This window comes from Pristis pectinata, chromosome 22, assembly GCF_009764475.1.
Source record: "Pristis pectinata isolate sPriPec2 chromosome 22, sPriPec2.1.pri, whole genome shotgun sequence".
NCBI lineage: Eukaryota > Metazoa > Chordata > Chondrichthyes > Rhinopristiformes > Pristidae > Pristis > Pristis pectinata.
This window is the reverse complement of record NC_067426.1, coordinates 14,720,061-14,744,447: the sequence shown is the minus strand read 5'-3', so window position 1 is coordinate 14,744,447 and position 24,387 is coordinate 14,720,061. Positions and strand designations below refer to the sequence as shown.

At 42.9% G+C, this 24,387-nt stretch overlaps 1 protein-coding gene across 1 annotated transcript in view; it reads left to right on the top strand.

The window, feature by feature from the left end:
* Positions 1–24,387, top strand: part of LOC127581890 (beta/gamma crystallin domain-containing protein 2-like) — a 67,631-nt gene that overhangs the window by 5,650 nt on the left and 37,594 nt on the right. The window contains exons 2-3 of the mRNA XM_052036719.1: positions 9,971–10,875; positions 17,976–19,893. Coding sequence (XP_051892679.1) covers positions 9,971–10,875; positions 17,976–19,893 — 2,823 coding nt within the window. The remainder of the gene's footprint in view (positions 1–9,970; positions 10,876–17,975; positions 19,894–24,387) is intronic.

The window sequence follows — 24,387 nt, the reverse complement described above, 5'->3', positions numbered from 1 at the left end:
TAGTATTGTGCTGATAGTACAGAGGCCTTCACTATACTGCTGCTACTGCTGCACGATTCTGATGAAAATCTGTGGTCTTTGCACTGACCTTGTCGCTTGTATGAAAACCCTGTGCAATTGAAGGTATGGCTCATTCACCTTCAGGAGTGAGTGTGTGTCCAAGTGAGATTATGCCAGTGCAAGAATGCACATGTACATGTGTGGAATGCATGTTATAAAACTGTGCTATTTAATCTGGATTGACCATCCCCCAGCCTGTTACATCCTGATGTGATCGATTTCTTTGTCAATTTTTAGTTTATTTCATTCCTGAGTCTTGTTTACCAAGCCTCGTTGGGGTTAACAATTAAACCCAAGCTGTAGCCCCTTACATGGGCTGATTCCTTTTCCCCTTCCTCTGATAAAGCTTTGAGGCCTTTGCTTGGGATTTGGCTTCTCTCAACATCTCCTACTCCCCAGCCCAAGTATCCAAGCTTTTGCAAGAGTTTGGACAGTAGGTGACAGCAGGATATCTGTTTATGAAGGGCATGAGAATTGCAATCAATCCTACAACAATAAAAGTTTGAATTTGTATAGCACCCTTACCATTGTAAAGCACTCAAGACTTTTCACTTCCCCAACAAAATTTGACTCCAAGGAAATATTAAGAGAGGTGATCAAGAGTTTACCCAAAATGACAGATTTTAAGGCCTGTCCAAAAATGGAAGAGAGAGGTGAAACGATTTCAAAGAAGGAACTGCTTTAGCTTAGATAGCAGCTAAAGGCACGGCTATCAGAAGTGGAACAATGGATGTGCAAGAGGCCAGTCTTCATTGAATTATAGAAAGTTTATGACACAGGAGGCCATTCAGTCTATCATTGTCCCTGATCCCACTTTCCAGCACTTTATCCATAGCCCTGCAGTTCTTCAAGTATACGTTAAGGCACTTTAAGTGCGGAAAGTTTCTGCCTCTGTCATCCTTTCAGGCAATGAGTTCCAGACTACAACCACCTTCCAGCCATTACTTTAAATCTATGGAGGAAAAGAGGAGAATAAAGCCCTCAGAAGATTGTCTAGGAGTGAGATTATTGAGAAATTTGAATATGGCAGTTTTAAAGTCAAGGCATTGATGAAGGGGAGCTACAGTAGGGTGGTCAGCTTATGGGTAAGCAGGAGGTGTTCCAAGTTGTGATCCAGGAAATGGTATTTGAGGGAGGGAGGAGATGTAAGTGCTGACAAAAGATCACCGGATCATCCTATCCTGATCGGGAATGTCCATTAACCAGGAGTCATCATTGGACACTAAAACTCTGTGTGTGGAGAGACCATGAGGTGAATATGCAGCGCACGCATATACATTGAAATATAGCTGGACCACTTAATTTGTCACCCTTTGAGTTTCCAGGTAGTTGGTGCTGGATGGAAGGTGGTGTTTGCTGTAGGTTTTAATGTATGCATTCTCCCAAGGATAATTGCATGAATATCGAGGTTTCCCAATGCCAGGACATCCCAAAGTACTTGACAGCCAGTGCCGACCAGTAACGGTTGTAGTGTAGGGAATGCAGGAGCCAGTTTGCGACAGCAAGCTCCCACACACAGCGATGGAACATTTGAAGATGCATTTTGCTAGTGTACTATGTTAATGCCTTTGACATTACCTGATACCTCAGCTCTAAAGCTTCACTCAAAATGATTCACTTAAGATCTGTTTAATGGAAACACTCAGCAGCATTATTCAGTCAGGAGAATAAAAACAGAAATCCATCTTATTAACTCTTTGGAATAATAGAGGGAAATATTTGCATTAATTTAACACCTTCATAAACATGGGAGGCCTCAAAGTCGCCAATAAAGTCCACCTGCAGTTTTGACAGTAGAGAATTAGAGCAGCTGGTCTGTATGAAGCAAGGTGTCAGCAACAATGAGATAAGTGAATGGATGATCTGTCTGTAGGCGTCAGTTTGAAAGAAAAAATATTCCGGAACATGAGATGTGTTTCAGCACTCACTGATCTGAGTAAAATGAATCTCCTCTTCTGCAATGTCATTTGTAACAAAAAAAAGGTATTTCAACATGTTCAGTCCAGGACTTGATTGAACCATCAGGATCTGAGGGTCTAATCATGGTCTTTTGACTTGAACATACTGCAACACAACCAGTAACACACCAAGCACTAAATCAGTGAAATTCATCATGGTTTTAGTAAACTATACTACTCCACAGTCCTGTGGAAAGAACCCCATATTTTGTGCAAGGTAACTAATACCTACTCCCAAAAGCTTCTTGGTTAGTCTTTGATCATCTTTGTTGTTAATTGTCATTAATGGTGCCATTCATTGTGTTCTAACAACTAAAAACCCTCATGATTCAGTACTTTAATTTATCTGGAGTCTGCAAAATAAAGAGATTTTTATTTTTGTGTATGCCTCTACTAGAAGGCCTTGATGACAATAGGACTACAAACTAAGTTACTCCTTTGGTCTTAAAGTGACCTTGCACTTCAGGTTGTCACAAGCAAAAGGATTAAAAACTTATGTTATTTTGTATTTGCTTTAGAAAACACTGAAAAATATATCTGAGGAGAGACTCCCTCCCTCATTCACACCTGCCCACATACTATCAATCAGACTTTAAAGGAGTGCTCAAAAATCACAATGGGTGAAAGTAACATAGAGAATACACCCAATGTAGGAGGACTGATAATTAGAGGAGACAGATTCGAGATGATTAGCAAATCCAGATGTGAGTAATTTTGTTTTACACAGTGAGTTCTCATGATTCGGAAGGCACTGTGTTAAAGAATAGTGGAAGCAGATTCAATTCACTTTCAAAAGGGAATGGGATGAACACATGAAGGAATGAATTTTCAAACTGTGAGGAAAGAGTGAGGGAGTGCAATGAATTGACTGTGAATCAATTAGCTGCTTTTGTCTGTAAGAGTCTAATAGGTTGTCATCTTGCTTTGTTCCTTAGCAATGAAACCTGATTGTCTATCCACAAAGTGTCAGGAACAACCCACTGGTCACTGGATAAATCAAATTTAGCTTCAATTATGTGGAATTATAAGATAAACTTCTGGGAAATTACAGGAAATTCTTAGGCATAATTATGGGATTTTTCTCATAAAATTTTCGGGTGGCTTGCTTCAAGTTCAACAGGATCGTGGCTGATCCAATGTTTCTCAAGTCCACTTTCCTGCCTTTTCTCCATGATCCTTGATTCCCTCTTGGTAGCCTGGAAAACAAACTACAAAGAGGCCATTTGGACCATTATGCTTTTGCTGACTCTTTGGAAGTGGTAAGAATGAACAAAATTGTAGGGGTGAAATGTGATGCGTCAAGATATCCCTTGCCATGAAAGCAGCTATTGACTAGATGTGGCATCAGAAAATAGCTGTATACAGCAAGGGTTGTACCACATTCAGACTTGGGCTGAAAAGTAGCAAATAATATTTGTGCCACTCAGATGTCATGCAATGCCATCTCCAAATAGGAGGCATTCAGCAATACCATCTTCAAAGCCCTCAAAAACTTACCTCAACCAGCTACATAAATACTATGGTTACAAAAACTGGTTGGTGGCATGGTGACACAGAGCTGTTGCCTCACAGCTCCAGGGACCCAGGTTCAATCCTGACCTTGGGTGCTGTCTTTGTGGAGCTTGCACATTCTCCCTACGACCATGTGGCTTTCTACTGGGTGCTCTGGTTTCTTCCCCATCCCAAACACGTGCTAGTGGGTTAATTGGCTAATGTAATTTACCCCTTATTGTGGGTAAGTGGCTAAAAGAACCAAAGGAAAGTTGATGGGCCTGTGAGAGGGAATAAATTGTGAGGCTACAGGTGAAAAGAGAAAGGGGTGTGACTAATGGGAGTCCACTGCTGGGAGCTGCATAAACCCAATGGACTGAATGCCCTTCTGAGCTGTAAGGCTGGATGTTTTGCTTGTCATCTCCTCAAAGCTTTTCCACCATCTACAAAGCATAAATCAGTTGTCTGATGGAAACTCTCCACTTGCGGTTGTAACAATACCAAAATACTAGATGGCATACACATCAAAGCGGTCATTTGATCAGCATCAGATTTGCCACCTTACAAGTTAATACTTTCCTTGATCAACAGACAGTAGCTGCAGCATGTACATCTGCAAAATACACTGCAGCGATTCACTGGCACTTTTCCAACAGCCCCTCTCACCTTGCAACTTCCAACTGGAAGAAGTGGGAGCACCACTAGCTGTACCCTGAGCATAGGTCTCAGAAATCAGGAGGTTTCTAACTGAAACGTCTGATGGAAGGATGAGAGAAGAACTGAGAAGGAGGAGTCTCAAAGGGCATCAGATTTCTTAAAAAATATTTGTAGTGTATTAGAGCCATCTCCTTCAGGGACATGAAAGATAGGATTGGGTTTGGAAGCCCTGTTGTGACTTATACAGACACGGTGTCTTACCTTCTCCTGCCTGGGTAATTAGGGTTAGGCAATAAATGTTGGTCTTGCCAGTCACACCCATAATTAAAAGCAAGTCCAATCATTCCCACTCCCATGTCTCTGCCCATGCTCTTGTAAACGTTTGTTTCAAACATTTAACTTCTTCCATACTGCTCCCCCGTCATCATTACTTGTACTTCCCAAGTCCACACAATCCTCCAACTAAAAGATTCTAACTTTCCCCTTTATTCTTTTGATGATCCTTAATGTATTCACTTTTGTTAAAGACTCACCAGTCAGTGGAAACAACTTAACGATTCGCTGCCTTCTCAAATCCTGTGACAACATTTTAAAAAATTTTTGTTCAAAGATTGCAGGCAAAGCAACCAGTCCATCCCTAAGTGCCCCTGAACTGAGGAGGCTACCACTTTTGAGAGTCTGGAGTAACATGTCATTCTTCCCAGCTCTGATGTACAAAAATCCCTTCCCTGAATGACGTTAGCGAACTAGATGGCATTGTACAACAATGCAATAGTTTCACAATCACCATTAGACCATAGGATATAGGAGCAGACTTAGGTCATTTGGCCCATTGAGTCTGTTCCACCATTCAATCATGGCTGATACTTTCAACCCCATTCTCCTGCCTTCTCCTGGTAACCCTTAATCCCCTTACCAATCAAGAATTTATGAATCTCTGCCTTAACTACACCCAATGACTTGGGCTGCACAGCCCTCCGTGGCAATGAATGCCATAGCTTCACCACCCTCTGGCTGAAGAAGTTCCTCCTCATCTCAGTTTTAAAGGGACATCCGTTTATTCCGAGGCTCTGCCCTCAGATCCTAGACTCTCCTATCAATGGAAACATCCTCTCCAGGCCCACTCTCTGAACTAGGACTCCCAAGTCCCTTTGAACCTCTGAGTTCTGAATTCTCTCCCCATTTAGAAAATAGTTTACAACTTTATTCTTCCTATCAAAGTGCATAATCCCTTACTTGCCTACTGATTTTTTTAATTAACTGAATTTAAATTTGAACATGTGTCTTTGGATGCTATTTTTGAAAATTAACCAATATATCATAATACTCATTTTGAATATCTCCATCCACTTTCTTCATACCCTTCCCTCATTTAATATTCTTCTGGTTTCTTGATTAGAGCTCCTAATCCTTGGAATCTTTTCTGCACCATCATCTTTGCATCCTTTTTGCAGCCAAGACCAGACACAATGTTCTACCTGTTGACTAATTAATGGTCTGGACCAGCTTTTAATATCTCTTTTTTTAATTTAAAAAATCAGAATGCCATTAAGTTTATTCTTAACAGCTTTAGCCTGGAGTGGTTGAGATGAACGGCATAAATGCATCCAAGGAGAATCTTGGGGAAGAAATAAATAGGTGGCAAACACCAGTAATAATGTTGAATGACCGCTTCCTTTGCAGTAGTTACCACAGGTCTATCAATGTCTGGGGTCTCGCAATCAAGTTGCCTAAAATAGCATTGGAAAGAATTTTCAAATTTATTGGAAGTTTGAAATAAATGCTGACTAAGGAAGGGAAATTAATGTAGATTATGTTTTTCCGCAGGCAGGAGGTAGAACAACATAATCACACAATAAAACATCAGGTTAACTTAAAGGCACGTGGATTGGCCAATCATGACTGTGTGGGCGTACACTAATCCGAATTAAGAAATAACTTGGGAAGGAGGTTCTTCAATTCAAACCATTTTAAATTTACTTAAGAACAAAAATCTGAAATGTATCAGATCAAGATCATAGGCTCCCAAGGGGATTCCACCCACAGTCCCGGACATTATTGCAGCATTTTAACAATGCAACTCACATAAAAGGCTTGTGTTTATCCCAAGAACGTTAACTCAAAGAGATTTCAAGCTGAGACAGAAGACTCCCTAAAGCTGACTGACTGGTTGATGAAAATTAATCTAAGTATTAAAGGTAAGTGTATTTAAAGGGGCATCTCATAAGATTGAAACAGGCAACTATTAAGGTAAATATTTATACTAGAGTCACACAATAGTAATAGTGAAGTGTTTTCAGGTGGTGTTTTCATGACTGTGCCAGACTTGCAGAGGACAAATTTGTGACAATGATTCCATCATAATTGTTTTCACTTCTGTGTTATTTTAATAAGCATTAAAGTAGGACTTTAATAAGTCCTACTCAGTGACAGTGTTCTCACTTGTGTCAAAAGGATGTGGGTTGAAGTCTTGCTCCAGAAACTTGAATGCAAAATCCACGCTGTCACTTCCTGCGCTGTGCAGAGAGACTGCTTTACAAGCAAAGGTGCCACCTTTTGTATGACACTATTTGAAGACCAGAGATCTCCAAAGTGACTTGGCAGGTACCTATCCCCCCAAAAAATCTTTAAAACAGAATATCTCCATTAAAATGGACAAGGTTAAAAGGAGATATGATAGAGGTGTTCATATTTGTGAGTGGCACAGCTAGTAAAGCTATTGCCTCTCACAGGTTTGGTGTTCCGGGTTCAATCCCGATCTCTGGTGCTGGTACGTGTGGAGTTTGAACATATTCCCTGTGACCACATTTATTTCTCCGGGTGTTTCACTTTCCCCCTGATCCCAATGGTGTGTGATTTGGGATGTTAATTGGCTGCTGTAAATTGCCTCTTGTATGTGGTGCATGGTAGAATCTGTGGGAAGTTAATGGGAATGTAGGGAGAATAAAATGGAATTAGTAGAACATAGAATGGTACAGCACAGGAACAGGCCCTTCAGCCCACTGTGTCTGTGCTGACCATGATACCAATCTAAACAAATCCCATCTACCTACACAAGGTCCATATCCCCTGCCTGTTCATGCGTCTGTCTAAATGATTCTTAAACGTTGCTATTGGGCGGCATGGTAGTGTAGCGGTTAGTGTAACGCTATTACAGCGCCAGCGATCGGGGTTCAATTCCTGCCGCTGTGTGTAAGGAGTTTGTACGTTCTCCCTGTGACTGCGTGGGTTTTCTCTGGGTGCTCCGGTTTCCTCCCACATCCCAAAGACTTACGGGTTAGTAGGTTACCATTGGTGTAATTGGGCGGCGCGGGCTCGTTGGGCTGGAAGGGCCTGTTACCGTGCTGTATAAATAAATTTTCTTTTAAAGTTTTAAAAAAAAATCTGCTTCTCCCACTTCCACTGGCAGCATGTTCCAGGCACCTGCCAGCCTCTGTGTAATAAAAAAAAACTTGTCTCATTAATCTCCTTTAAACTTTCCACTTCTCACCTTAAACCGATGCTCTCCAGTATTTGACTTCACCCTGGGAAAAGACTCTGACTGTTTACCCTGTCGATGCCTCTCATAATTTTATATACTCCTGTTGGTCATAGTGCAAATGGATGCATGATAGCAGGGACTCAGTGGGCTGAAGGGCGAGTTTCCATGCTCTGGGTCTATGTATTCATGATTGTCTTTGATGGAGTAAACACAGAGACATTGTTTCTGGTGGCAGAGGGACTGGTAACCAAAGGGCATTGATCGGCAAAAGAAGTGGGAGCAACAACAAAATAAATGTCACACAGGTGATCTGGAATGCAGCCTGAAGTTCAGTGGAACCACATTCAATAGTAACGCTCAAAAGGAGTTTGAGAATTACAGATAGGGAAAAATATCACATGCCGTAGGGAAGGAGTGGCAGCGTTGAAAGTGGCATCACAGGTAGACAGTGTGGTGAAGAAGGCATTTGGCACACTGGCCTTCATCAGTCAGGGCACTAAGTACAGGAGATGGAAATTATATTGCAGTTGTACAAGTCTTTGATGAGGCCGCACTTGGAGTACAATGTACAGTTTTGGTCACCCTGTTATAGGAAAGATTTGGTAAACTAAAAAGAGTGCAGAAAATATTTACGAGGATGTTGCCAGGACTAGAAGACCTGAGTTACAGGGAGAGGTTGGCCAGGCAGGGTCTTTATTCCTTGGAGTGTAGGAGAATGAGGGGTGACCTTATAGTAATGGTCAAAATTATGAGAGGCATGGATAAGGTGGATGGTAGCTATCTTTTCCCCAGGGTAGGGGAGTTCAGAACTAGTGGGCATAGATTTAGGGTGAGAGGGGAAAGATTTAAAAGGGACCCGAGGGACAACTTTTTCACACAGAGGGTGGTGAGTATATGGAACGAGCTGCCAGAGGAAGTAGTTGAGGCAGGAACAATAATATCATTTAAGAAGCACTTAGATAGGTACATGGAGGGGCAGGGCTTAGAGGGAAAGGGGCTGAACGCAGGAAATTGGGACTAGCTGGGTGGACACCATGGTCAGCATGGACTTGTTGGGCTGAAGGGCCTGTTGCTCCATGACTCTATGAGTGTGAATCTAATAGCGTGGCTCTACCATATAATAATGCATGCAAGACTGAATGGTTTCACTTCTGTTCCGTGTTATTCCATGACTTCAATGCCCATTGATCGTGGGTGCTGATGTGGGGCCTTGCTATACATGAATTGGTTCCCATATTTCCCTTCATTATGACAGGAACATGTCCAAGTGCCATTGAGTGACACGGCACAGTAACAGGCCATTTGGCCCAACAGTCCCTGCTGACCTGCAAGCACCTATAAATGCTTTTTGTTTTGTTTTACAATAAAATCTCCGGTGCAGAATGGCGCCTGGTTCCAGGGTTTTCTGCTGCAATGTGCCAGCCTTAGCTGTGTCGGAAAGCTCTAAACACATGCCCCACTGCAGGAACAAAACATACAATCCAGAGGTGCCCAGGCTTGCTTTGCAGAGTGGGATAGAAATCAACCGAAAAACATTGAGGACCAATCTGATGTCTACACAGTTAATGCAAATTAGGTGCAGGTGCATTGATTACAGTTGTTTAACCCCCCAGTAAATTGAAAAAAAAGAACACATGTTGTGCACCCAGACATTAGTGTATCAAACCAGTCTGGCTTCCCAGCACTACAGCAGCTTGGGTTCGAGGTTCCACTGTCTGCCATCAGCACCTCAGAACTGTAAACAGTCAAAAAAAAAATTCCCAGTCAAGTAGTGGTACTGGAGCAGATGATATAAAACTTGGTTGTAAAGGTGAGTTTAAAGTTGTAACTTAAGAGGCAAGAATTATATCTGAAGCTCAGGTCCCACGCAGCTTAGAGCATGATACTGAGCTCTGGAAATTAAAGATGTACAGGTGTCCAGTATTGTAGGCCTGCAGCGTTCTTGAGGGGAGGGGGGGGGGGGTTATAGAGGTAAGTAGAGGTGGCACCAAGGAGGGATTTGAATAGAAAAACCTACAATATTTTTGTGCTGACTGTGGCCCTCGGGTTTTCTATGTGATAGCTATGCCGGCACACGCAAGACTCCAAACTTTGATTGTTTCTCTTTCCACAGACGCTGCCTAACTTGTTGAAATTTTTCAGCATTTTCTGTTTTTGTCCCATGAGAGACGCACCAACGTTTATTAAGTAGTCCATCACATTTAAATCTGATACCAAACGGAAACTCGCACGCATCGCGAGGAGCCGGCCAATTCCTTCAGACATTTCTTGATCAATTAAACCTCATGTTTAAAGCTCCCTTTGTGTCTTTTTTTTCCAATAGAAACGAAACATCAGCTTTTCTGAATCAGACCTGAGCAGCGACGGAAAGGTTTTGGAAGAGTTTGGAAGTTTGAGTAGTCAGTGGGAGGAGAGGAAGGTCTTGTCCCGGGAAGCGGCGGCCGAGCAGTCGAAGGGAGCGGGGAATCCAGCAGCCAGCCAGAGAGAGTGGCCACACTGCCCGCACAGACTTGATTCAGAGGATCCCAGTAAATTAGACGCTCAGAATCTATTCTCAAATTCCGGGAGGCTCGAGTCACACCCAGTAAAACACATCGTGTGCCTAAGTCACAGCATTCCTGACACCCAAAACCAAACAAGTTCTTCAGTATCTGATACAGAACAGAACCTCCCGGACTGGGCTGCGGAGATTCTAAATACCTACCTGGAGAAAGTGGAGAGCACAGGTCAAAGATTCTGCTGTCTCCCAGGGTCTGCTGAATCCGCAGTAAACTCTTCTGCCCCAGTTTTGGAGGGCGATTGTGAGCCCTTGAGTACTTTGCAAAGTCAGCCCCCAGATCAAACTACTCCCCGGGTTACAAAGACTAGATTCGACATCATTATCACGCTCGCTAGAGAGGAAGGGTGTGGGCAGGCGGGAGCACACGGGCATGCGGGTGGGTTGGTGTCGGCAGAGGCAGGTGACCGAGAGAGACCACAATCCAGTAAGGTGCTGATGGCGGAAAATGGAACCTCGAACCCGAGCAAACCTGCGGAGCGAGTCGCTGTGGAATGCCAGAGGAATGCGCCGAAAGCTTGGGAGCCGCCCCTTGCTGGTTCCGCCGGGCGGCAAGCCCAGGGCGGAGAGCCCTCGATACACCTCCAGAGATACGTCCTACCACGTCTCGGCTGCCGCGACCCGGGCTTCAGTCGCTTCCTACCGAAGTCTTCCGCTGTCCAAACTGACAGGTGAGTGGCTCCCCGCGCGGATCCATATCAACCTGTTGTTATTGTTGGATTTCTGTTGTGACTGGAATCTGGAAGTAAGTTGTGGGGTTGAAGAGATGTTACTGACCTCTCCCCGGGACAAACACTGGGACCACGTCCGAGTTGTGGATTGCGGAACTCCTGCTGCAGATTTCAAGCAGAGTCTGATGTAATGCACTTGGGAGAGAGAGGCACCTGCCGCACTGTCAGAAACTTCAGTTCTTGTTTGAAGGGATAAAGTGGGACTGTTGGGTGGAATTAAGGGGTCGCGGGGCGGGGAGGAAGGGGGACTGGGTTGACCTTAGTCACCCTGGAGTGTGAAGGGTTACCGAGGTCGTCTTCTGGAGTGTTTGAGGAATTAAATACCGTCAGGTGAGAGGTGGATACTGTTTCCCATTCCACGGCAGTCTTGAAACACTGGAATCTCCTGCCACAATGTTGCGTCTGGGTTTGAACTCTTATTGAAAGGATGAAAGGGCAGTGTTGCATAAGTATCACCCATTCAATGCAACAAGGAAGTACTCACGCATTTGGCTAAAATATTTTAACACCGGTTCCAAATGAAGAAATCAGTATTTTTGTTAATTATAAATGCACAAACATTGAATTTAATCTTATTGAGATTTTAAGTAAGCTTTTAAAATGTTTATTTGGTCTTCTGTGACGTTGCATTTGGGGAATGTAATCTTAAAGTGAATCATAGTTAAAGCGCATCAAATAATTGGGCCTTGTAAATATTATCCAGCACCCATGTTCAACTGATCCAGCTGCTGTGTGTATCGCAGTGGTGCCAAACTTCTTTTTCCCAAAAGTTGGTGTGATTGACATTCCAAATGACAACTCACCAGGAAGGCATTTAAATTCATCTGCACTGTGTTTTAACATAATGTGTACGTAAAGAAATACCCGAATTTATCAACAGCCTAGTTTCTTTTCCTAGTGCTGTCAAACATAAAGTCAATATTATTTTCCTTATTTAATGTATCAAGAATTAGAGTCGTACGGCACTGAAACGGGCCATTCTGCCCACCACGTCCATGGTGACCAGTGGGCACCCATCGAAATCAATCCCATCAAGCTGCACTTGGCCTGCAGCCTTCTGTGCCCAGGCAGTTCAAGTGCTTGCTTAGATGCATCTTAAATGCTGTCAGTGACTCTGCTTCCACCACTGTCTCAGGCAGTGTGTTCCAGGTACGCACCATTCTCTGGTGAGTACCTGAAAAAAAGATCTCCCTCAGATCCCTTACCCTAAATCCCCAACCTCAAGTTTTTATCTAGGTATTGATAGAGTAGACTGCAAGGAACTTCTCCCCATATTGGAGGAAGTAATATGTGGAGAAGTTCCCTGCAGTCTACTCTATCAATACCTTCACAATTTGATATATTTCAATCATGTTCCACTTTAACCTCCTCCTCTCCAGAGAGGACAGATCCAGTCTCTCCTCATAACTGAAATGCTTCATCCCAAGCAACATCCTGGTGAATCTCTTCTGCACTATCTCCAGCGCTGTCACATCCTTTGGATACTTTGGTGACCACAACTACATGCAATACTCCATCTGAGGTCTGACCAAGGTTTTATAAAGCTGGAGCATAACCTCCCTCTCTTGTATTCAATACCTCAAGCAATGAAGGTCAGTACCCTATTTGCCTTCTTAGCCATGTTATCTACCTGTGCTACTACCTTTGAGGATCTTTTTTTCTTCTTTTATTTTGTATTTGATTGGCCAGATTTTCACCTTTATCAATCCAGAAAATTTAAAGCAATCAGGGTCTGTATCAAGAAAACTCCCCAAATATCAATTGCTTTAGAAATTAAATTGTTTCAATCATTAAGATAATCCAAGTTCATCCCTGTACTCAGTTCTCTTTCAATTTGATTTTTTGTTTGTCCACTTGACTCTCTGACCACAAAACCCCATCATCTTTAAACATTTCCTGATCAAACAACTGAAAAATCTAAACTTCTAGAATTTCTGTTTGGCTGGTCTGCTGTACATACCATTCACCCTCCCCCCCCACCCCTTCACCTGACCCCTCTCACCCCCGTAAGAGGTTTTGGACATCAACTTACAGGTTACTCTGAGCACGCCTTTGGCTGTTCATGATGCCATTCATAATACCTGCATCGCCGGCCGTGGTTTCCTCCTTTGTGCATTTGTATCATGTTCCATCACACATACCATCCATTGTTGGCCATCCAACATTTCTAATTGGCTTTGGATGGGGCTACAGCTTTACACATCCCCACACACTTCACTGGAGCTAACTGTCCAGCATCTGGGAGCAGTTATCATGCAAGAGTCCTGGATTCCAAAAATAATCTGATCCCTGATGAGTAAGTTGTTCAAATCTGTGAAATCACAGTTACCTTGGTTCCATAAAGGAAGTATCCAGGATTCTCAGTGCTTCTGGTTGTAAATAAGGACTCATTATGATCAACTGTTTTACTATTAGCATGCTTGCAATTTGGTTGTAATACATCTAATGTATTCTTCAAAGTCTCATTTAAGGGCTTCTCTGGCCTTGTGACCAATGAGATACAATAACATCCTTATGTTCATCTATCCTAGTCTCTCTGCCATTGACAGTTCAATATCTAGTGGAAGCGCTCCCTTCAATTGTTTCCATTCTATAGCAGGTTACATGCCTGGAAATCTAATGACTCAGACATCTTTATTTTTTCCATTGTGTATTATCTCAAGTGACTTGTGCAACTCACTGTCTCTTGGAGCACATCCATATGTTGCCTGAGCTGGGATCTACTCTGATCTGAGTACAATGTCCAAATTTCAACATTTTGTTAGATGGCATTTCTGACCCCCCTGTCTTATTATCTTCTCTCATTCAGTCTCTGAAATACTGGAGAATAGCTGGTAACTTAAACTGATAAATTAGTTTATTTACTTACTGAGCAAAGTAACATTTCTTACAGTGGCTTTCTTACAGAGACAGACAATTTCTTCAAACTTCTCCATTGAAATATTGTAGCAATGTACAGAGTGCAGTTGCTCTCATTCTTAAATAGAATATTCTATCCATTTTATTGATTGGTCCTATAAGCTTTCCTTCCTTACTGGGGTAGCATGTTAGACATCTGCTTGACTGCAAATGGGGTTGGTCTTTATTAATCTACTGATGCCAATTTTTGGTGAATACTTGGAAATGTGGAACAAGCTACCAACATCATTTAGTCACTGGACTACTGAAAGATGCAAAGCACAGTCATCTGAATGGCCTTGGTATTTCTAACCTGCATTGACAATATGGTGGTTACAACCTGGCAGTTGGCTACAAGACATAGTGTGCATCTGTGTTACAGAGGGTTGTCAATTCCATAAAAGAATATTGGCTTTTCAATAAGCTAACTCAAAGTTTGACATCCATGTGGAAAGAAGCCAAGATAATCTGTAGGACTTCCTTCCTACCCGGCACTTACTGTCATGTTGGAGGCTCCGAAGCAGACTAGAAGGAAAGATCTCAGAAGCTAGAGATGTCCCAAGTGCCATATTTGTTGGGCATCAATGGTATATGGTTAAACTGGGAATTGCCCACATCAGTGTCTGATGCTTCAATGCCAGGTTGACTTATTTTCCTTTATTTTACAGAGGCAGTTTCCATTATAGCAGTGGAATTAGGAATTTATGATGTAAAATATTGATGGCAACTACAAGCAGATGTAGCGGGATTTAAAATATTATTGATGTTCCAAGGGATTTTACTCATTTTCAAAATTTTTCAACATTCGCATCTGATTAAATTACACACACTCACCTGTCCACCTATGATCCTTCTCCCTTTCTTCACTTTTCCCATTCTCTCCCCTCCCCTCCCCTTCCCCCACCTGGTTCCATCTGCCCATCATCTCCCCTCCCCCCCCCCCCGTACCCCCACCCCCACCCCCCAAATCTGGTTCTACCTATCACCTAACAGCTTCTGTCCCATCCCTCCCTCCTACTTCTTTATAATGTCAATCTTTCTTCTTCCCTCTCAGTCCTGATGCAGGGTCTTCACCCAAAGCATCAACATATACAGATGCTGTTTGACTCACTGAGTTCTTCCGGCATTCTGTTTTTTTGTTTCAGCTTCCAGCATCTGCAGTCTCTTTTGTCTTCTGATTAAATTAATGTCTGTATGCCCAGTGTTGCTGTAAGAATTAACGGCAACAAGAGCAGACCTTTCATCAGATAAAGCATTCTAGCTTTTTTGGGACTAATTTTCAGATTTGTGTTCTGTCCCTTTCTATTTTGTAGAAGTGTAACTTGTAGCTTGGAACAGTCAGTCAATTATACCCATGTTTGAATTTGCTTTTATTTACTCTACTATTGCAAGCTTTTGTGCTTTGGGTCTATTGTTCTTTCATTAGAATCTTCCTGTACATGGTCATCTCACCTGCAGAAACATTCCTTTTGTGGTCATCAACCAGTCAAGACCGGTTAATGATGTTCCCATCTTCAACCATGTAGCGATGCTTGACCAATCTTACTTTGAATTTCAATGATATAACAGGTGGTCTCCTCAAAGCCAAGGCTACTGAGTTCATTTGGTTTGTAGTTTTGCCCTAGACAAAAGAGTTCAGGTGGGACTGTTGGATCTGGGTCAACACATAGAACCACTCAAGCTTGTTCAGTCATTTAGTTGGAACGTGGTTGATTCAAGTGCCTTGATTCACTCTTCATTAAATCACTTGCTTGCATTTTATTGGAGAGAGAATTCCAAATTTAGTTTGTGTGCAGACTTGCTTGCTGACCAGTCCTGAGCAGCCTTAGTTAGTTTAAAGGCCATTCTCCTCCTAGTTTAGAAGCCCCTCGCTCACCAAACACTCAACCAAGGATAATAATTTTGCTTTCTCTACCAGCCTTAATTCTTTAAGCTATTAAACACCTCAATTAGATCTCTACAATGGGGAATAAGTCTATTTGCAACCCAGCTTCCAAATTTAATCCTTTTTCCCTCTGGTGCTTTTTTTGTGAATCTGCCCTGAATCACCAGGAATCATCTGAGATGTGTCCAGAATGAACTTTAGGCTTTCCAATGCTTTGTATGACTGGAGTATAGCTGGCATAACATTGTATTCCAGACTCTTCAAATAGAGGTTAACATTACATTTACCTTCTTGATGAATTTCCTTACATACGTTTACATTGAATTTGCAACACAGGAACAAACCAATTTGTGCTTACCTGCCACTTCTGTCACCAACCCTCCTTCATCTCAATTTATTCACATCACCACTACTGTTAGATGCTTATTTAGCTTCCACTTACATTAATCTATGCCATTCGTCCCCTCCACTTTCTGGGTCAAGAAGTTTCTCTTGAATTCTTTTTTTGATATTTCAGTAGTGGTTGTATTTTGATGGTGCCTAGTTTTGAGTTCCTCCATAAGTGGAAATGTTTTAGAGTCATAGAGCTATACAACATGGAAGTAGGCCATTTGGCCTAACTCGTCCATGCTGACTAAATTGTCTATTTGAGTTAGACCCATTTGACTGTGTTTGGCCCATATCCCTTTAAACCTTTCCTGTCTATGTACCTGTCTAAATACCTTCTAAATGTTGTAATTGTACCCACTTCTATCACTTCCTCTGGCAGCTCATTCCATATATTCAGCACCCTCTGTGTGAAAACATTGCCCCTCAAGTCCCTTTTAAATCTTTCCCCTCTTGCTTTAAACCTATGCTCTCTAGTTTTGGACTCCCCTACCCTGGGGAAAACGCCTTGGCTATTCACCTAATGTATGCCCCTCATGATTTTATAAACCTCTATAAGGGCAACCCTCAGCCTCCTGTGCTCCAAGGGAAAAAAATTCCCATCCTATCCAGTTCTCTTTACAACCCAAACCCTCCAGTCCTGGTAACATCCTCGTAAACCTTTTTTGCACCCTATCCAGTTTAATGACATCCTTCCCATAGCAGCGTGACTAGAACTGAACACAATCCTCCAAAAGTGGCCTTACCAATGTATTGCACTGCTGTAACATGATGTCATAACTCCTATATTAAATATTCTGACTGATGAAGGCAAGCATGCCAGATGCCTTCTTCATCACCCTGCCTACCTGTGTTGCCACTGTCGAGGAGCTATATACCTGCACCACTGGGTCCCTCTGTTCTACAACACTCCCCAGCGGCTTGCCATTTACTATGTAAGTCCTGCTCTAGTTTCTCTTACATTTATCTGAATTAATCTCCATCTGCCATTCCTTGGCCCAGCTGATCAAGATCCCATTGTAATCTTAGATACCAATCTTCACTACTAACTGTACCACCAATTTTAGTTTCATTAGCAAACTTAACAATCATGCCGCCCATTGGTTATGGGCCTCCAGTGTGAGTTTTCTCAATGTCTATAAAGCTGCTTCATAATTTTAAAACTTCTCTGCACTCTTGAGACAATATGTTTATGCAGCAGGTAGTGCTGCTGCTGCCCAGCTCCACTGACCACCGGTGCTGTCTGTGTGGAGTTCACGTGTTCTCACTGACCACGTGGGTCTCCCCTGGTGCTTCAGTTTCCTCCCACATGACAAAAACACGCATGTTGGCAAGTGAAAAATCAAACAAAAAACTGCAGACGCTGGAAATCTGAAACAAAAAAAGGAGAAAATGCTGGAAAGACTCAGCAGGTCGGGCAGCATCTGCGGAAAGAAAAACGGTCAATGCTTTGGATCTGCAATGGGTCATGGACCGGAAACGTTGACTGTTTCTCTTTCCACAATGCCTTCTGACCTGCTGGGATTTTTCAGCAGTTTCTGCTTTTCCTGCAGGTTGGTAAGTTAGTTGGCCACTGTAAAGTGCCCATAGTGTTGGTGTTAGGTAGGACAGTCAGTGAGGTCACTTAATGAGTATGTGAGAGAGAATAGGTTATAAGTGGAGGGATGGCATTGATGGGAAAGCTCTGAGAGCCAGCATGGACTTGATCAGCTGAATGGCCTATGTCCTGAGTAGATCTGGGAAATGCATCACTTCTCAACCTTGTCTGTTTATCTAATAATGGGTTCCCTTTGAAGTTGTATCGCTACCTTTCATGTATCTCAAGATTCCTGGGGAATTGTGTTATATTTTTAAACATTTGTTTTCTCAGGAAACCTGACCTTCAGAAGCTGGCCAGCCTGCCTGAGCCCCTACGGCAAGTAGGAGGTTCAGTTGTCAACAGCAACAAAGGGGAAGGTGACAGCAGCATAATGAGCACCAACAGCAAAATCGATCCTGAGACTGACCAGCACCCATCCAGTCACGTGCCTTCTCAACCTGCTGATAACCCTAACTTTACACATACTATAAATAGCACAGCTCAGCAAGATATCAATGGAGGCCTTGGTGACAGTGAGAGTGGAAATTCAGAACAGACAAATAGCTCCTTGCAGCCAAGCAAAAGAGATTTGAAATATAAAGTTTATAATGTATTCATTAAGGATGAGAGATTTGTGAATGGAAGTGATCCAACCACAACGAATGAAAACACCAGTCAGAAGGTTCTTTCTTCGTCAGACAGTCCAACACTGAGTGAGGGTGTGGGAAACCAGAGTACCATGAATTCACTCATCTGCATTGGGACGATTGGAGGTGAACCTTCTCAGCAGTCTGGCAAAGACCCTCGATGCGATGAAAGTGATGCTTGGAAGAACGTGACTTCTTCTGGATCTACTCAGCAGATAAACACTTTGCATCAACAGACCCCTGATCAGAATGGTCATGTTGCTGAAGTAGTTACTTCTCCAAATGATAAGGAAAGTGTACCTTCAAAGATAAAACTGGATTCTGTATCACAATTGGTTGAAAGCTCTCTCATCAATCTCCAAGAGCCACTACAAAATGTGGTAAATTTCCCCACGGACTCTATGAAAGTACAAGCTACTGAAACCCCAACGCTCAGTTTGCAAAGTATGCTGCTGCAAAAGCCTATGGAGAATTTAGAAGACATAAAGGTTGAAAGCTCCTCAATGGTCAATCCAGAGCCTCAAGGACCGGCAGCCAAATTCACATGTGAAAATACAGGACCAGAAGGAAATAGTGGCCAACAGCTTCATCTATCTAGAAGCCCCCTGTTAGAAAATCATCCATCATTCAATGATGTCTTCATTGAAAATAACTTGAAGAAAAAGCTCACCAATGCCACAGATGACCCTGATAGTCAATCAGAAATCGATGGCTTTGTGGATACCATTCGTAACTTGGAGGTTCCCATGTTCTTGAGTCGTAATAAAAATTCAAGGATCCAAAGATCTCATGCCCTCACTTCTCCCATTTCCACACTGCCTCCAATTGAAGAGGATCAAACTAATCCAAAGCATTCTCCATCTTCATCAATCATTGAGGAGCCACCAGAGCCCGTGGCCGTTGATGGAAAACTTTTGCCAAACTCACCCAGCGAGTCAGTTTCGGAGCTTCCTCAAATGGATTTCTCAAAGACATTGACAAAAAAAGAAATTCTCACCCCTGGGCAGATGATGAAGATGCAATTTGAGGAGAAGCCCAAAATTGGAATCCAATGTGCTTCTGCAGAGAACAGCATAGTCTTCCAATCTTCTTTTTCGAGGCGAACCAACTTAGAATACACAGCAAATTTGGAAGGCACTGAAGCCCTCAGTGGAGATAGCAATCGATCTCGAATTAGCAGTAGCTTCTTGTATTCCACTTATGGGAAGCCCACAGAATCTTTCTCCAGCAGGTCATTGGATCTCAGCCAGGGATCAGTGACTAAAAATCAAAGCAGTGCACCGCCAACAATGTTCCAAAATAGTGTGCAGAGAAGTTTGTCACAAGAGAATGTTGCCACGACAATAATGGCTGGGGATAAACTATCAACATTGAATTTATTTGCCCACTCAGCCAATGAGAGTTTGTACACCAGAAGGGCTAGCCTTCCACTGAGCATCTCTGAGAGATTGATACCGGGATACTCTTGTCTGTCAGATAGTGGACACGATCTTCCGAAGCATAGGATTTCTCTACCTCCTGAAAGAAAACCAGGAAAATTGACAGCTTTTCCAGAAGGATGGGTGAGTAGAAAGCTTCCCTTGCTCTTGATCACTATCCAATGATTCCATGCAATTTTTGCTTATCTGCTAGTTCACAACCTTCCTCTGTCCTCTTGCATCCGTCCTCTGATTTCATACCATCTGCAAATGTTGATGCTGGCTTTCTATGCCCATGTACAAATCACTCTGTATTTGGCAAACTAGGATACAACACTAGTTACATGCCACCATTCAAGTACTTGCCTGTTACTACTGCTCAATTAATTCCCTTTTATCCAAGAATACCTTTAATTCCAAGAAATTTCATCTTTGCAGCAAGTCTTTTAGTTGTCATTTGATCAAACCATTTGGTTCTCTAACTCATCATGAGACCCCTGAATTATATCATTGAATTTTACTCTGAGCTATTGTCTGCAGCTTGCCAATAACATAAATACCTGGGGAAAGGATGAGTGATGAATAATATAATGTGTGCATTGACCTGGTATTTGCTGGGTTTGCCCTACATAGTAGGTCCACGTATATCTGGTGTGGGTCTTCTAGTGATAGCTTAATCCCAAAGGTGGTTCCAACACTATCATAAAAGGCTTTCCGGTCACAACCAACAGAAGGGAATAGCCTGAACTAAGTTCACCCATGGAAATGCATTATCTGCTGGTTAAGCCATGACCCCAGTCTGAACCAGTCGGCAAAGCTCTCAAACAACCTGAATATTTGTGATTGTCTCATAGCTTAAATGTATTTAATTGTTCTTCATTCAATTCAATAATGCAAGTTACCCGAAACACCTCTCCTTAATGCAGCCATTCCTCCCCATTAGGAGTGAGTGAAGTGCTGAACTTGCACCATTTGTAAGCATTCAGGAAGATGGGGCTTCATGGTTCTAGCTTCCTGACAATTGTGTGAGGAAATGCCAACAATTGCACAAGAAACTGTTGGCATTTCTGAGGAAAATCTGGGCTCTGAATTGTGCACAAAACTGGTCTCCTATTAGGTGGGAAAAAATAGGATATAAAGGTACTGGTGAAGGTGTAAATCAACAATTACCAGAACTACGCAGTTGTATCTGTTGGGAAGGCTGAACTGGCTGGGACTCTATTTATTCTCTCTCAAGAGAAGCAGAGCCTGATGAGTGACCTGAAAGATGTCTTTCTACGGTAGGATTGACATGGAGGAATCCTTTCCACTTGTGTAAAAACTCAAAATTTAGGAACATAAAATGGTCACTAATAGATCCAATGGGGCTTCCTGGAGGAATTTCTGTGGCCTAAAGAGTGGCTAGAACATGGAACTCTCTGCCGAAAGGAAGAGTTGTGGCAAATTGTATCAACTAATTTAAGGGTAAGTTGGTTAACCACATGAAGGGAAATTGAAGAGCAGAATATTTAGATAGTGCTAACTGGTGGGTAGAGGCTTCTGTGGAGCATAAAACTCATCGTGGACCAGTTGGTCTGAATGTGCACCATTTGTGCTGTTCATGGCATCTTTTCAAGATTCATATTTTCTAATAGCTTGTGCTAAGTGGGTTTCTGAGAGTATTGGTGAACATTCAGGGATTAACCAATGAAATAGAAATATGTAGGGCAGATGTGTGCAAAGTTTCAACTGAGGCCCAGATGGGGAGCCAACATTCTGAACAGTTTAGTATTTGAGTTTCTTATATAGGTTCCATTGCCTTGAAGATTTTGGGAAAACATCCCAAATATTTTTCTGAAGACTTGCACGAACCTGCATAAAGATAGGCCACCCTTCCATAAAATGTTCTGAGGGCATGTGAATGTATATTCATGTATTGGCACCACAGGTTGGGGAGGCACTCTGTGTTGGTGAGTATTCAGAAACCTTTTATGGCTGTTAACCAGTGAAGACTTTGTGAAGGAATCTGCAGAGCTCAAGGGGATGATGGTCGTAAATTGTGCCACCTCTGAGGGCGACTGGGAGGTGAGTGCTCCCAGGATTATCATCGGTAATGTAGAACTTGTTTTGATCTTCCTCCTTTATCAGTATGGCAAGTCGTGTGCAGAAAAGTGCCATTATTCTGTGTTTTTGGTTCCCATTCAACATACGCAGTTATGACAATGAATATGTCTTTATCACAGGCTATCTCACTGGAGTGATTCCTGGGATAGAATGGTTGACACATAAAGAAAGGTTGAGCAGGTTGGGTCTAACCCATTGGGGTTTATAAGAATAAGAAGTGACCTTCTTGAAATAGAAGATCATGAGAGGGATTAACTGGATGGATGCTGAGAGAATATTTTTTCTTGTTGGGTTCTTAGAACTAGAGGACAGAGTTTCACAATAAGAGGAAGCCCATTTAAAACTGAGATGAGGAATTTTTTCTCTGACAGTTGTGAATCTGTGGAATTCCCTAACCCAGACAGCTGTGGAGGCTGGCAGACACTTAAACCACAAGGGAGTCAAGGGATAGAGGGACAGGGTAGCAAAGTGGTGTTGAAGCTGATATTGGATCCACCATAATCTTATCAATTGGTATTGAAATTGGTTTATTATTGTCACTTGTACTGGGGTACAGTGAAAAATTTGTCTTGCATACCATTCATACAGATCAATTCATTACACAGTGCATTGAGGTAAAACAATACAGAATGCAGAATAAAGTGTCACAGCTACAGAGGAAGTGCAGTGCAGGCAGACAATAAGGTGCAAGGTCATAACAAGGTAGATTTTGACGTCAAGAGTCCATCTTATCGTACTAGGGAACCATTCAATAGTCTTAAAACAGCAGGATAGAAGCTATCCTTGAGCCTGGTGGTACGTGCTTTCAGGCGTTTTTATCTTCTGCCCAATGGGAGGGGGAGAAGAGAGAATGTCCAGCATGTGAGATCTTTGATTATGCTGGCTGCTTTACCGAGGCAGAGTCCATGGTGGGGAGGCTGGTTTCTGTGATGTGCTGAGTTGTGTCCACAATCCTCTGCAGTTTCTTGCAGTCTTGGGCAGAGCAGTTGCCGTACCAAGCCGTTATGCATCCAGATAGGACGCTTTCTATGGCGCATCGATAAAAATTGGTAAAGGTCAACGGGGACATGCCAAATTTCTTTGACCTCCTGAGGAAGTAGAGGCACTGGTAAGCTTTCTTGGCCATGGCGTTCACGTGGTTGGACCAGACTAGTGGTGATATTCGCTCCTAGGAACTTGAAGCTCTGAACCCTCTCGACCACAACACTGTTGATGTAGACAGGAGCATGTGCACCACCCCCCCCCCCCCCACTTCCTGATGTCAGTGACCAACTCTTTGCTTTGCTGATGTTGAGTGAAAAGTTGTTGTCATGACACCATGTCAGCCCACTGTGGTGGTATCATCTGCAAACTTGTAGATGGAGTTAGAACAGAATCTGGCCATGCAGTCATGAGTGTATAGGGAGTAGAGTAGGCGGCTGAGGATGTAGCCTTGTGGGGCACCGGTGTTGAGAATAATCTTGCCAGAGGTGTGGCTGTTTATCCTTACTGATTGCAGTCTGTTGGTCAGGAAGTCAAGGATCCAGTTGCAAAGGGAGGTGTTGAGTCCCAGGACTCAGAGTTTGGTGATGAGTTTGCTTGGGATTATAGTATTGAAGGCAGAGCTGTAGTCAATAAACAATAGTCTAACGTAAGTGTCATGACCATCCTCTCGAAGCACTTCATGATGGTGGATGTCAGAGCCGCCAGGCAGTCGTCATCAAGGCATGTTACCTTGGTTTTTTTTGGGTACCGGGATGATAGTGGTTTTCTTAAAGCAGGTGGGAACCTCAGATTGAAGCAGGGAGAAATTAAAAATGTCTGCAACTACCCTGACCAGCTCATCTGTACAGGCTCTGAGGACACGGCCAGGGACACCATCCGGGCTGTGAGTTCACTCTCTGGATGACTGATCTTATGTCTTCAATGGTGTCTTGTTCCAGTTTCTTGTCTTATGTTTCAAATGGCAAACTCTGAATCCTTCCACTATTTACAGCATTCTGTAGGGAAATGCAAAGATACAAACACAGCAGCAATGTTCTTTCTCTGTTTCTTTGAAGATAATGGCTCTTGGGATCCCCGCCTGATTGCTGACAATTCACTGCTTATCTCTCTGTTCTTGGGGTGAGAATGGACGTTCACAAGCAACCCTATTTGGGAGCAGGGTCAGGATTCACAGTCGGGCCAAATCCTACCTTTGTGAAGTCTATATCTGCAAGTTCATAATGGATTGGGTAGTAACCCGGGCTGGCATTTTTCCACCTCTCACTTGGTCCAGAGATGTAGAGGGCAATTGCACTGCCCCTGGTGTTCCTCCCAACCAACTCAGCACAAATCAGGGTTTGAACTCAGCCTTCCTAGTCTTGAAGCTTCAGGACTACCAGTAAAGGACGTATACCTGGGGTAAGAACTTGAGTTATTGCCGGGAGAACCAGATCAAAAAACCTCCTGCAACCACACTCTTTGCAAGGGTGATTATGGAGGTTCCATAGAGGCACATCCTTGGGACCCATGAAACAGTATCCTATATATGAGAGAGGTTCCAAGAACCATTGT